The sequence below is a fragment of the Canis lupus genome, chromosome 4 (genome assembly GCF_048164855.1).
Source record: "Canis lupus baileyi chromosome 4, mCanLup2.hap1, whole genome shotgun sequence".
NCBI lineage: Eukaryota > Metazoa > Chordata > Mammalia > Carnivora > Canidae > Canis > Canis lupus.
The window spans coordinates 40,850,174-40,863,568 of NC_132841.1; the positions used below are offsets into that span (position 1 = coordinate 40,850,174).

At 48.1% G+C, this 13,395-nt stretch overlaps 1 protein-coding gene across 2 annotated transcripts in view; it reads left to right on the top strand.

Moving 5' to 3' along the window:
• The window catches only part of STK10 (serine/threonine kinase 10), a 112,044-nt gene that overhangs the window by 57,926 nt on the left and 40,723 nt on the right, over positions 1-13,395 (top strand). For both annotated transcript variants that reach the window (XM_072824140.1, XM_072824139.1), the window contains exons 4-6: positions 36-185; positions 11,941-12,013; positions 13,005-13,199. In XM_072824140.1, coding sequence (XP_072680241.1) covers positions 36-185; positions 11,941-12,013; positions 13,005-13,199 — 418 coding nt within the window. The remainder of the gene's footprint in view (positions 1-35; positions 186-11,940; positions 12,014-13,004; positions 13,200-13,395) is intronic.

Here is a 13,395-nt window from a genome sequence, read left to right on the forward strand (position 1 = left end):
GCTGAACTGACGGTTCACTTCCCCTCTGTTTCCAGAGCTAGACAGAGGCCTCACTGAGCCCCAGATTCAGGTGGTTTGCCGCCAGATGCTGGAAGCCCTCCACTTTCTGCATGGCAAGAAGATAATCCACCGAGATCTGAAAGCTGGCAACGTGCTGATGACCCTGGAGGGAGACATCAGGCTGGGTAAGAGCCGTCTGTGGGTGAGGATGGGTGGGCAGAGCCTGGCAATGCCTACCCTGTGGTGCCTACCTGGGGATATCAGCCTGGTCTCAGCGGCGGGGTGTGGGGCACGTGTGTAGAGTCCTGACTCCCATGTGGCCCAGGGTGTCCGTGGTCTTCACTTACCTGCTCTGGGCCACAGAACTCAGACAGTTCCTAGTGGCTCAGTCTAACCTACTGGTTCTCAACTGAGGAGGACTTTGTCCCCCCAGGGACATTTGGCAATGTCTAGAGCCATCTTTGGTTATCACAACATGGGGGCAGGGGAGACTCCTGGCATCTGGTGTGTGGAGGCGAGGAATGCTCAGCATCCTGCAGCACACAGGACAGCCACTTGGGATGACGTGATCCTGTGCCTCTGGGGCTGCTGGTGTGCTGTGGGAGGTGCTGCTCTGACCCTTTTGCTGTTGCTTCTAATAGAGAAGATTTGAGTGAGAGGGACAGAAGGACAAGGCCGCCTCTGTTCGCAGATAGAATACATCAGACATATATGTATTTAAACAAATCTTTTTTTTTTAAACCTTTTTAAAAAAAATTGCATTTATTTATTCACAAGAGACACAGAGAGAGGCAGAGATGTAGGCAGAGGGAGAGGCAGGCTCCCTGCGGGGACCCTGATGCAGGACTCGATTCCAGGACCCCGGGATCACAGAAGCAGAAGGCAGAAGGCAGATGTTAACCACTGAGCAGAAGGCAGATGTTAACCACTGAGCCACCCAGGCATCACTGAACAAACCTTTTTAGTTTTCATGTCTCTTCTCTCTTTGTACTTTTTAAAAAATTGTGGTAAAATATATGTAACATAAAATTTATCATCCTAACTTTGAAGTATACTGTTTTGAAGTACACAGTTCAGTGGCATTAAATACATTCGTGTTGTCGGGCAACCATCACCACCATCCATCTCCAGAAACTATTCTGTTATCCCAAACTGAAACACCATCTCCATTAAACACTAACCCTCACCCGAGCCCCAGCCCCTGGTAACCTTTGTGTCTGGCATATTTCACTCAGCCTAGTGTCCTTAAGGTTCATCCATGTTGTAACAGGTGTCAGAATTTCCTTATGTTTTTAATATATGTATATTTTTTTTAACCAAAGTAACACATACACACTTCCTCTGCTCCAGCCACCTTGTTTCCCCATCCATTTCCAGTGATGACACTTTCAGGTCTTGTCACATTTGCTCCTACGTTGATAAATAATATGCTTATAACGCTATTTCTTAAGTAACGATTTTTATTCTTGGATGAAAAAATAATACATGCTTATTATACATAATTTACATAGTACAGGAGGGCTTGGACAGGAAAGCCAAGAGGTACCTTCAATCTCATTATCTGGATGTTGACACTGGTTGTGATCCCAGATAAGGTCTGCATGCGTCTCTGCCAAAAGAAGGACATACGGACAGGTGTTGGGGAGTGGTACTGATGACAGAGAGATTGTACTCTCTTGTTTACCACTTTGACTGCATTCCATTGTTTTCTAGTAACTTCTTCCTGGTAGCAAAATCATTCATTCATCTGTACCCCTCTACCTCCCTCAACCCTGTCCTTTGAAGATAGGAGTGTCACTATTGTAGTTCCTCTCACAGAACCTTCGTAACTTTAAGGAACATTTGAATTATGTCCACAAGAAACTGCACCAGCGTTCAGTCCATGTGATGGAGAACTGCAGGGATAGGCATGAGGGTTGGGACAGAATGGTACAGTGCAATCAAGGACATCTTCTACTGCAGGAGGGCAGCTCCCAGCATCCTTGCTTTGAGGGCTATGAGGCTCAGACAGGATGGAGACCTGCCGTGGGTCACAGCTGAGCAAGGATAGAGCCAGAGCTGACCCCAGGGCCACTGGCTCACTTCTCAGGGCCTCATCCATATCACTGCACTCACTTCCATGTGTGCTATGAACTGATGAGAGTGGGGCTGGGCCTTACAAAATGTATACAAGACTGGTAGGTTCTCAGATTTAGTGCCTTTTAATCCTCTGGAGGACTCCTAATACTCAGATTGCTGGATACAACCCCAGGGTTTCTGTCTGGGATGGGGCCCAAGAACTTGCATTTCTTTTCTTTCTTTTTTTTTTTTTTAAGAGAAAGAAAGAACATGCCGGGGAAGGGGCTAAGGGAGAGAATCTTCAAGCAGACTCCCTGCTGAGGGTGGAGCCAGATGGAGGGCTCCTTCCCACAACCCATGAGATTATGACCTGAGCTGAAACCAGAAGTTGGACGCTCAACTGACTGAGCCACCCAGGTGTCCCAGAACTTGCATTTCTAGTAAGCTCCCACTTGTAACTGCAGATGGGGGACCACACTTTGATAACCACTACTTTTAACCCTCACTATCCAAAGTGTGGTTGGTGGCAGCATCAGCATTACCTGGGAGCTTGTTAGAAATGCTGTGTTGTCCAGAAGGTAGGATTCGTTCTATCTTGAAAACAGCAGTATGACCAAGTTTCTCATATTAGGTACCAGCGGGGTCACTTTCTGTTCTACGTCCCAAAGACCAGAATCCCTGATTCTTGCGGGTCTGTGCCTTCTGGGGTTCAGCTCACATCCCTGTGACTGTTCCTCCTCCTTGTTCCTTCTTTTACCTGCGATGGTTAAGAGCATGTAGTCAGAGAGTCTTGAGTTCAAATCCCAAGTCAGCCTCTAGTCCTGTGACGTTGGAAAAGTCAGTTAACTATGCTGCTTTTCCATTCCCTCACCTGTAAAATGAGAATGATAATAAAACATCTGTCAGAGGGTTGTGAGACCAGTTACAAGGAGGTGTATGTGTAGTAAGCTCTCTGTAAAGGCCAGCTGTAATTACTGTTGTTTCTGTGTGCCAGGCCCTGTCTGTGCTGAGCAGGGAAGAGAATGAGAGAGCCTCGTCCTTCTCCTGCTCCTGCAGAGTTCCGGCAGAGGGGAGCCATCAGGGCTGGGGAGGGAGCCAGTGCTGGGGTAGGCAGTGTACAGAGAGGGGTGATCTGTTCCCCCACCTGGGTGTGGTGGAGGTTTGGGTTGAGAAGAGGCTTTGGTGGGAGGGTAGTCTGAGCTGCGTTGTGAAAGGTAGATAAATATTTGCCAGGTAAGCCAGACTGGGCAGGGCAATGCAGGCAGAGGGAGCCTAGTGGGCAGGAGCATGGAGGTGAGGAACAGTGGGGTATTTTGGGGGGACGGATAATAAAAAATAACGTACATTTACTGGGTTTATGAAGCACCCACTAGATGGCAGACATTAGAAGGAGGCATTTTCTGGATATCTCATTTAATCGGCTCTCCCTGGGGTATTGGGTGGGGATGTGGGGAGGGGAGGGACTATATGAACACAGACGGGGACACTGAATTCAGACCATGAGGGAGGAGAAGTAGCTGGATGCCAACTCGGGTCTTCCTGACTCCACAGCCGCCAGTGGATGGGCTCATTCAGGGTAGAGTGTGGGTGGCCAGGGAGGGGCCAGGTTGGGGAGTGCCTTTGGCTTTAGGCTCAGGGAGTATGTGTGTGTGGGGGCACAGAAGAGAATCCCTTGTGCTCTGGGGAATTCAAGGGAAACCTTCAGCTGAGCCTTCAAGAGCATATCACTTGGGGGAGGCAGAAGCCAGCAAACCTGGGTCAGGACCAGCCTGTTAGAGCCCGGAAGCCCTGCTGGGGGTGGGGATGGAGGGAGGGCCCTAGCAGCCTCAGGCTGAGGTGTCTCCATCAGGTTCTCATTTCCCATTGCCATCTCCCCCTCCACCCCCCTGAGTCTGGAGGGCGCTGACATGCTGAGCTGACTCCAGAATCTCACTCAGAGCCTAGCAGAGGGTGGGATGCAAGCAGATGGGTGCATCAGATTTCCAAATGACTTGGCATATGCAGTTGAGAAAACCAGGAAGCCAATTAAAAAGGAAAAAAGTTCAAAGAGAGTTGAGTGTGAATATTTACACAATTTCACTGAGCCCTGGGAGCTGTGGTGTGCATGCCTGCTGAGGCTTGTTGTTGTTTTGTAAAATCCTCCTTCCCCCTTGGGGCTGGAATCTGCAGCCTGGAGGAATAGTGCAGGAGGCTTGGGAGAAAGGGTGGCAGCTTGTCTCTTCCTAGTTTCTTGGGACTGTCTTGGGCCCCTGAGGCCCCTGCCCCCCACCATATCCTTATATAACTCAAGGATGCAAAAGAGAATTGTGTAGCAGATCTTTCTCCCAAGCAAGGGCATCACCTTATTGGAGACCATGTCTGTGCTCTCACCGGAGTGGAAATAGAATGAGAAGCAGCAGGATGAGCTGAACAAAGCGTGGGCTCTAGACACAGACATGCCTGGTTCAAATCCAGGCTCTGCCACTTTGAGCTGGAGAAGCGTAACTATCCAAACCTCGGTTCCTTTATCAATGGCAATGGGTATAACCATAGACCCGACCTCACAGGGCTATTGTGACCAGTAGGGTGAAGTGTACAAAATACTGTCACAGGGAGACTCAGCATTACATCCCTCATTGCTATGAGACACTTTGCTTCTTCCTTGTGTTAAATATTTACTTCTGTCAAGGATATCAGACTTCCCTGAAATTCATTTGATAGTGGCCCAGTAAAGCAGAAGTTCTAGCTCTGAGTGGATGTGAAGCAATTCTTGGTGCCTGGCGAGAATCCATTGGTGCAGAGAGAGAAAGGAAGTGGGGTGTGGACTTGGAGTCCGAAGAACTGCATTCTTGGCCTGGATCTGCCGCTTCACATTGGAAGACCTTGGACAAGTCACCTAACCCTTTGGAGCTTTAGCTTTTCAACTCGGGTGTGGCAATAGTTTCTATCTCACAGAATTCGTGTGACAAGTGAGACAGTGCATGCAAAGCATCTGTAGGTGCCTAGCACATCAGAGAGGCCAGTGAATGTTAGGTTTCTTTCTTGGGTCTAGGAATGTCTCGGAAAAGCTGCTATGAGACAATGTTCTCTGTTCTCTGAAGAATCTGTGTTCTTTCCCCAGCAGTGCTTCTCTGAAGATGAGGGGTAATTTTACTTTAGGGGTCTTTCAAGTTCTTTTTTTTTTTTTTTTTGGAAGATTTTACTTATTAATTTGAGGGAGAGACAGAGATAGTGACAGGGGTAGCATAGTGATAGAGAGCAAGAATGGAGAGGAAAGAGAGAAGAAAGCTCCCTGCACAGACACTGGGCTCAATCCCAGGACCCTGGGATCATGACCTGAGCTGAAGGCAGATGCTTAACCCATTGAGCCACTGAGGCGTCCCATGGGGGTTTTTCAAGTTCTAAGAAGAAGTCTGAATTGGCCTAAAAATAAAAAATGCCCAGCACAGAGCTTGGTGTACAGCTGGTGCTCAAATCACTAGTACCTTCCAGCATTGCCATTACTTTATCATTTTATGATTACTAAGGTATTCCCAATTCTCAAAGTCCACTTGATGCACAGGAAGCCTTGCAAGTGGGCTTGGCAGGAACCAGACCATGTTGTTTGACTCCCAACCCAGAATTCCTGTGTGCTGCTGCCAGCAGGTTGGTGTCCTGGCTCTTTCACTATGGCTACCATGTACTGAGCCAGGGTTTGATATGTAGAAATTCATTTAGTCCTTGAAGGCCACTGATACCATTTTATAGAGGAGGTATCTGTCTTTTTTTTTTTTTTTTAATAAAAGACTTAACCCCAAATCATCCAGCCAGTAAGAGGCACATCTGGGGTTCAAACCAGTGCCTCTGGCTTCAGAGCCCACATGCTTAACCACTACCCTATTTTACTCTTGGTGACCATTGATAAGAACCAGTCTCCTGTGATTTAAGGCAGATAGGAAAATGTGTGTATACGGCATATGGAACTGCAATAGAGAAGAGAGACAGCTGGGCGTCCACGGCAATGGGACCCAGGAACACAAATGCTGCCGAGACTCTCTGGTCTGCCTTTCTGTGCGTGTTGGCCAGGCTCTCAGACCAGCCCCCTCCTGCATTAATTTCCCCAGCATCACCTATCTCAGGAAGATTGGAACCTCCCCATTCAGATCTTGGAGTCTGTAATCCCAGGGAAGGGCTCTGATTGGCCTAGCTTGGCAGGTGGTGCAGACCCCTGGACCAATCAGCGAGATCTGGTAAGGACCTGCTTCTCTGATTGGCCCTGCTGTGGCAGTCTCTGAGGAGGAAGGTGGGGTCAGGTAGCCAGATGGACGTATTGCCTACCTTGTCCCCCTCCTTCTTTCCAAGGAGCAGTGTGCTGGGACAGGTCAGAAAGTGAGAAGATTTGCACTGTCCTGAAAAACATGTTGTTTTCTACAGCCTGTCGGAGGCAAGAAAAAAGTTCTGAATATGTGATAGAGGTTAAGGGAGAAAAAACAGAAAGAGACAGAGTGGCGTAGGAGAGGGGAGAGAGTCAGTGAAGGCAGTGGGGCCAGGAGGCTGCAGGTGGATGAGGATGAGCGGGAAAACCAGGTTCTCTGAACAAAAGAAAATGAACCTAGAAACAGAGAAGTAGAGCAGTTGGCTCTGCCTCACAGTTGGCTAGATGATATGATGCTTGTTCAACAGGTGAGACTGAGGCTCAGAAACATGAAGCAGTTGGTCTCAGATCACAGAATCTTCTACTTTGCCTGCCAGGTACCGTTTCCATGACACTCCTGGGAAGGCAGATCGCCCTGGTAATTGAGAGAAGCCACTTGGGGGCCCTTGGTGGAGCCTCCCTCTTAGTGAGCTGGCATTGTAATCCAGAGGAAGAGGGCCCATGGGGTTCCGGGGCTGGGGGTCAGAGTCTTTCGCCTTCTCATCCCCATCTCCATGTCAGCAGGTCCCACAGCTTCTCTAGTCTTGTCCCCATGGGTACCATTAGGTGTATGGTGTATGGCTGGTGTTGGTCCATAGGGCCACTGCTGGCATTTTAGATGAGAGTGTTGTTTTTTTATTTAAGATTTTATTTATTTATTCATGAGAGATTGAGAGAGAGAGAGGCGGAGACATAGGCAGAGGGAGAAGCAGGCTCCATGCAAGGAGCCTGACATAGGACTCAATCCCAGACCCTGGGATCATGCCCTGAGCCGAAGGCAGACACTCAACCGCTGAGCCACCCAGGTGTCCCAAGACAGTTTTTGCCTTAGGAAGTGCAGTGCCTCTGGCTCTCCCCTACTAAATGGGAGGAGTACTCCTCTTCGTGATAACAACCAGACTGTCCCCATTCACTTTCAAACACATCCTGAAACACAGGGCACCACCCCTGGTTGAGGACCACCTAGAATTCAGACCTAGAATTCCAGGGTAAGCCTGCCCCACGCTGGCCTGTACACTCATTGGCCTGGGGTAGAGGGTCCAGGAGGGGGGGCAGTATAGAAGTCTTACTGGACAGTGGTTTGCGCTTAACTAGCCTGCCATTATTTGGGAAAATGTCCTCTTATCCTAGATTCTTTTGGTTGTTTACAGTTAAGGGGACAGATGAGAGATTTTGTTCAATATCTTCATGCATTCTAAGTTCATAGCCCTGTGTATGTGTATAACATATAATTGTTCTTATATATGTAATTTTTTGATTATGAGTAACATATGGTATTTACACACACATAGGAAAATGTGTACAACGATACTTATTGCAACAATATTTATAAGAGCAAGAAATGAGAAATAATCCAATTTACTCCAGAAGAGGTTTAATTAAATAACTTATGGTACTATCATACGATGGAATCTTCTTCAGCGATTGAAAATTAAATTGTAGAAAATGTGTAATCTTTTATAAAAATGTATATATATACATGAAGGGACAAAACCAAGCTGCATCATAACAAGTTTAATCTGATTTTATTTTTAAAAACTTTTTATTTACACATGTACTTTTTTTTAAAGATTTTATTTATTCATGAGAGACACACAGAGAGAGAGAAGCAGAGACACAGGCAGAGGGAGAAGCAGGCCCCATGCAGGGAGCCCGACGTGGGACTCAATCCCAGGACTCCAGGATCACGCCCTGGGCCAAAGGCAGGCGCTGAACTGCTGAGCCACCTGGGCTGCCCTTACACATGCACTTTTTTTTTGTATAAATAAATCTGGAGCCAACTTATAAATGTTTATCTCTGCCAGGATTATGGAGATTTTCTAATATGTAAATGTTCGAACTTTTGATAAGCAGCATTGCCTTGGTAATAATAAGAAAATATATATATGTGAGTATATAAATAGATACAGTAATATAGACAGTCTGGAATAAAACCCACTACTAAGGAAACAAAAGTCACTCCGAATGTACCCCGTGGGCCTCCTCTCATGTTTTTCTGTGCACAGAAAGGTAGAACCATGTAGGGGGGTAAAGAGCTCAGACTTAGTGTCATGTCTGTCCTTAGAGCTAGGTGACTGTCCACAAGTTCCTTAATGTCTCTAAGTGTCAGCCTTTTCATCTGTAAAAGGGGGGTAATTTCCCTGCCACTAAGGGTCATGGCTATAAATGATAATGGATAGGGATATACATGCAGATGATATGCAGAGGAAGATCTGAGTGACACGTGGACGTCTGTACAGTGCTGTACACCTGGTAAGTTCTCAGCGAATATTAGCATTAGAACTGTTGGTTGAGGGCAGCCCCAGTGGCGCAGGCTTAGCGCCGCCTGCAGCCCAGGGCGTGATCCTGAAGACCCTGGATCTAGTCCCACATCGGGCTCTCCGTATGATGCCTGCTTCTCCCTCTGCCTGTGTCTCTGCCTCTCCCTCTGTCTCTATGAATAAATTAAAAAAAAAAAAAAAAAGAACTGTTGGATGAGTGCGTGCAGTGTTTCAGGGTTTTGTTAATAATGGTGTGCCCTTTATCCAATGTGTGCAGCTCACACCCCCGGCAAGTGTGCAGTGCTCTCACCACATCCTGGCTCCCACTGGGTTTTACTCAAAAAGCAAGAACAAAAACTGACAAACCTCAAAAACTTTGCCACATGCATTTCAGCTTTTTAAACCAGAAAGGCAGTACATACTCTTTATCAAAGTGTCTAAAGTTAAAAAAAATGTAAGTTCCTCTTGGCGTGCCCACCAAAATGCTGCTTCTGGGGAGGTGATTACTATTAAGCTTGATGTGTAAGCTCGCAGACCCTGTTCTCTGTGTGTGGGTGTATCTGTCTGCACAGTATGTGTTTGTCATTCTTTTAAAATACAACTGGGATTGTGCTATACCTTCTATTATGTGTCGATCAGTCAGCAACATGTTCAGGGCAACATGTTGTGGACAAAATCCCAAGTTAGTACTTACAAATGCAACTTTATTCTTTTTAAGGGCTGCCTATTAATTCCTGGCTGGACGGTGCCATAATTTAACCGTTTGCCAGCTAAGCTTTAGCAACAACTTGGCGGCTTCCAATTTTTTATTCCTTCAAATAATGCTTTTGTAAGCTTCCAAATGTGGTATAATGTGTTTTGGAGGGTTTATTTCTAGGAAGAGAGTTGCTGTCAAATGTATTTCTTAAAACCCAGAGTTATTTTTTCCTAGACACAAAAGGTAGTCTAGCACAGTCTGGCCGTCCATTTATTTAGTTGCTCATTTGGGAATACTCCTTCATATGCCAGATGTGGTGCCAGGGGCACCATGGTGGATGAAACAGAATTGGACTCTTGTCTTATGGAAATGATAATTTATGAAACAGAATCCCCACCTGCCTACTGCCCTGTTTCTGATTGTTGTTGTCAAATGGTAGACGGAGAGAGGAGTATTTTTATTAGAGGAGACTGCCTGGGGAAAAATCCCCTTTGAATTGTCCGAGGTCCACCTCCTAAACTCCATTCAGGAAGCCTGAGGTCCCTGGGCTGCGGGGAGGGCCTGTCCAGGGCCGTCTTATGAGGCAGAAGAGGGAAGTAGCAGCTATATCCAAAAGACTGGCTGGCTTCTTGCCTAAGGGAGGGCCCTGGGGACCAACTGTGTGTCATTGTGAAAGTTGGTGGTTTCTGTTTTTCCTCTTTCTTAGGCAGGGACTGGAGACTCTGGTGGGGAGTGGTGGCTGTGTCTCCCTCCTGGAAGCCTCAGGCTGGGTTTGAGGGACATTCACTGTTGTTCCCAAAAGATACCTAGGGTGATACGCCAGCTATTATTGGTGTTTGCGGGGGAGATGGGCCCTAGGAGGCCCCCATAGGAAGGAGGTGAGTCAGGCTCTCATTCTTCCCTGGGGAGCCCACAGGGGTGGCGACTTGACCTGGTATACCGGGTAGTCAGCAGCACAGCCAGGTTCTCATCTGGCCTTCCTGGTTTTGTAAACCTTCCCCTCCTCGCCTGGTGCAGCTGTAGGCCCCTCCCTGGGCTAGACTGTCCCCCTAGGCCTGTCATCAGCTGACAGCAGCTACTATTTAGTTAGCTGAGATTGGGTTCTAGTCTCTGAGACCACTTCCAGGAACCTCAGCTGTGCCCCAGCCTAAAATTCTCCTGGCTTACGTGTGCCCCCATGGACAGAGCATTTCCCAGAAGTAGGGCTTGGAGCAGAGTGCTTTATGTGTTCCATTTAATCCTCATGGCAACCCTGCAAGGTAGTTCTACTAGTATCACCACCCCTGTGTCACAGATGGGGACGATGAGGGTCAGAGGTTTGCTAATTGTCTTGAGCCCTGTCTGTCTCCCACCTTATCTGCCTCTACCTCCCTTCCCTATAGTCACGTTATCCTGCCCCTCCCTGGCCCTTCAGCCAGTTTGTTATTCCTGTCTGGAAATATCTTCCTCCAGGTCTTGACCTCTTGTCTAAAACAGCTGCCCATCCACCCAGCACCCACCATGAATCACATGGAGGTTGTTGAAGGCCTGTTTTCATTGCTAGAATAATAAGCCACATGAGGATAAAGATTCTGGTTCAGCTCTGTTCCTAGAACAGTGCCTAGCATATAATAGATGTTCAATTAATATGGTCAAATGAATGAATAGCCTGGGGACCCTCAGCTGTGCTTCCTCCAAGCACTGCCTCCCTCTCTCCCTGACTCTCCTATCCCTTGTGCTCCCGTCTTTCCACCCTGTGAATATACACTTACTGGTATTTGATTGCTGTCTGCTTCTACCACTAAACTTTGAGCTGCCCGAGGGGAAGGACTTAGTTTGCTTGATTCGCTCCTGGCTAATGTCTGGCTCCAGATGGCACCCCAATGAATAGGTGCATAAACCAGTGAAATGAAAGAATTGGGACTGGAGCCAGTTCTCTGGTGTTTAGGCCCATGCTCTTAGCATTATGCTCCTTCCTGGTTTGAAATTGTGGGTCTGATTCAAGCTGTACAAGACAGCAGTTATGTGGCTGTGGTTCAGACCAGTTCATTTCAAGAGCTAGACAGAGGGTTCTGGGGTGGCTGGCAGTTAGGACAACTTTGCATCTTCTCTTTGGATTTAACATCACTAGTCTGCTTTTAAGGTGTTGCTTTGTCTGAATTTATTTATTTTTTAAAGATTTTATTTATTTTAGAGAGAGAGAGCGAGAGAGAGCACTTGAGCAGGGGGAGGGCCATAAGGAGAGGGAGAGAGATCATCTCAAGCAGACTGCACTGAGCATGGAGCCCAATGCAGGCCTCGATCTCACAACCTAGAGATCATGACCTGAGTCGAAACCAAGAGTCAAGACACTCACCCAACTGAGCCACCCAATTTATATTCTCAATTTATGCTCTCATTAGCAGGAAGGAAAAGTGCATGGCTCTATATATCCTTACAATAGTAGATACAGAAATTTGCTAGATAGGCAGTGGCATCTGTTAATTGATTTGGAACGTTTGTCTCTGAGTTCACACACCCCAGGGCTGTGGGTGGAGGAATGTCCATCGAATACTCTGATTTTTGTCTTGCAGCTGACTTTGGTGTGTCTGCCAAGAATCTGAAAACTCTGCAGAAACGAGATTCCTTCATAGGAACGCCTTACTGGTGAGTTGTGCAGTTTCTGGAAAGGGAATGGTGAACTGAGGTCCATGCTCAGACTCCCCAAGGTGACTGCTGGCTGCTGTAGAGGAGAGAGGACAGCGGCCAGGGCTCCAGAGTCAGGCTGCTGGGTCTGAGCCCAGGCCACACCATTCACGAGTGCCGTGTGACCTTGGCTAAGTTGCTTTAGCTTTCCCATGCCTCAGTTTCCTCCTCTATGAAATCTGGGTTCACGGGTTGTTGTGAAGATTGAACAGGGTGATGAGTATGGTGCTCCATTAAGAGCACCTACATGGGAACCCCTAGAAAATGGTTCAATTCTTGATTAATTCAACAAGTACAGATTGAATGGGAGTCCCTGGCTTGGGACTGTGAAGATGAACAGGTCCAATTCCTATTCTCCCACGAATTTTCTCTGGACTTCTCTAGTCCATTATATTTCCTTCTTTTCCAAAACTATTACTTAAAAAAAAATCCACAGAAACACTCTGAGTTTCACACCTAATTACTTTCTGTTTTTCACATGCATTACTTCTCACTTGGGAGTTAGGCTCCCTTCTTGCTTGCTTATTACTCACCCTTTCTTTCTCTCTCTCCGCCCTTTTACTCCTCTTTTTCCTGTTCTCTCCCATCCCTTCTCTCTGTGCTGTTGTATTCTCTCTGCCCGCCCCCTCGTGCCCCCGCCCAGGTGGTTCCTGGCACCTTCCCCTCTGCCCCACCCACCCCGGCCCCAGGACTCTGTGTTCTGGATTGTTGCTGCCATCTTGTGGCAGGCCTCGGGAACTGCAGCAGGACGCGGCGCCGAGCCCCTCTGAAGGCGTCTTTCTGAGTGAAGACGGTCATGAGGAAGACAGTGGGATGGACGCTAATGCGCATCGTGGTTCGGGAGTGCTGCCAAGCCTCTGACATTGGCTTGTGGTGGCCCCTACCCTGAGTCCCTGAGAAGTGCCTGCGGAGGCCGGGTTCTTAGCCCTGTGTTGTCGCTTGGTTGGTTCAGGATGGCCCCTGAGGTGGTGATGTGTGAGACCATGAAGGACACCCCGTACGACTACAAAGCCGACATCTGGTCCCTGGGCATCACTCTGATTGAGATGGCCCAGATCGAGCCCCCGCATCATGAGCTCAACCCCATGCGGGTCCTGCTCAAGATTGCCAAGTCGGAGCCCCCGACTCTGCTCACGCCTTCCAAGTGGTAAGGAGCAAGGCTGCCTGAGGGCGCTTGCCGCACGGCCAGCGGGCCTGGGACTCGGGGCGGGTGGGGTTGGATGGGTGCAGCGCCAGGGTGCTCCTGTCCCTGCCAGGCCCCAGAGTTGGGGAGCGGTCAGGGCCTGGAGGTCTCCGGGGCTTTCTGCTCTGCCTGGACCCTCCGTGCCTTTTTCTGTCCTCTG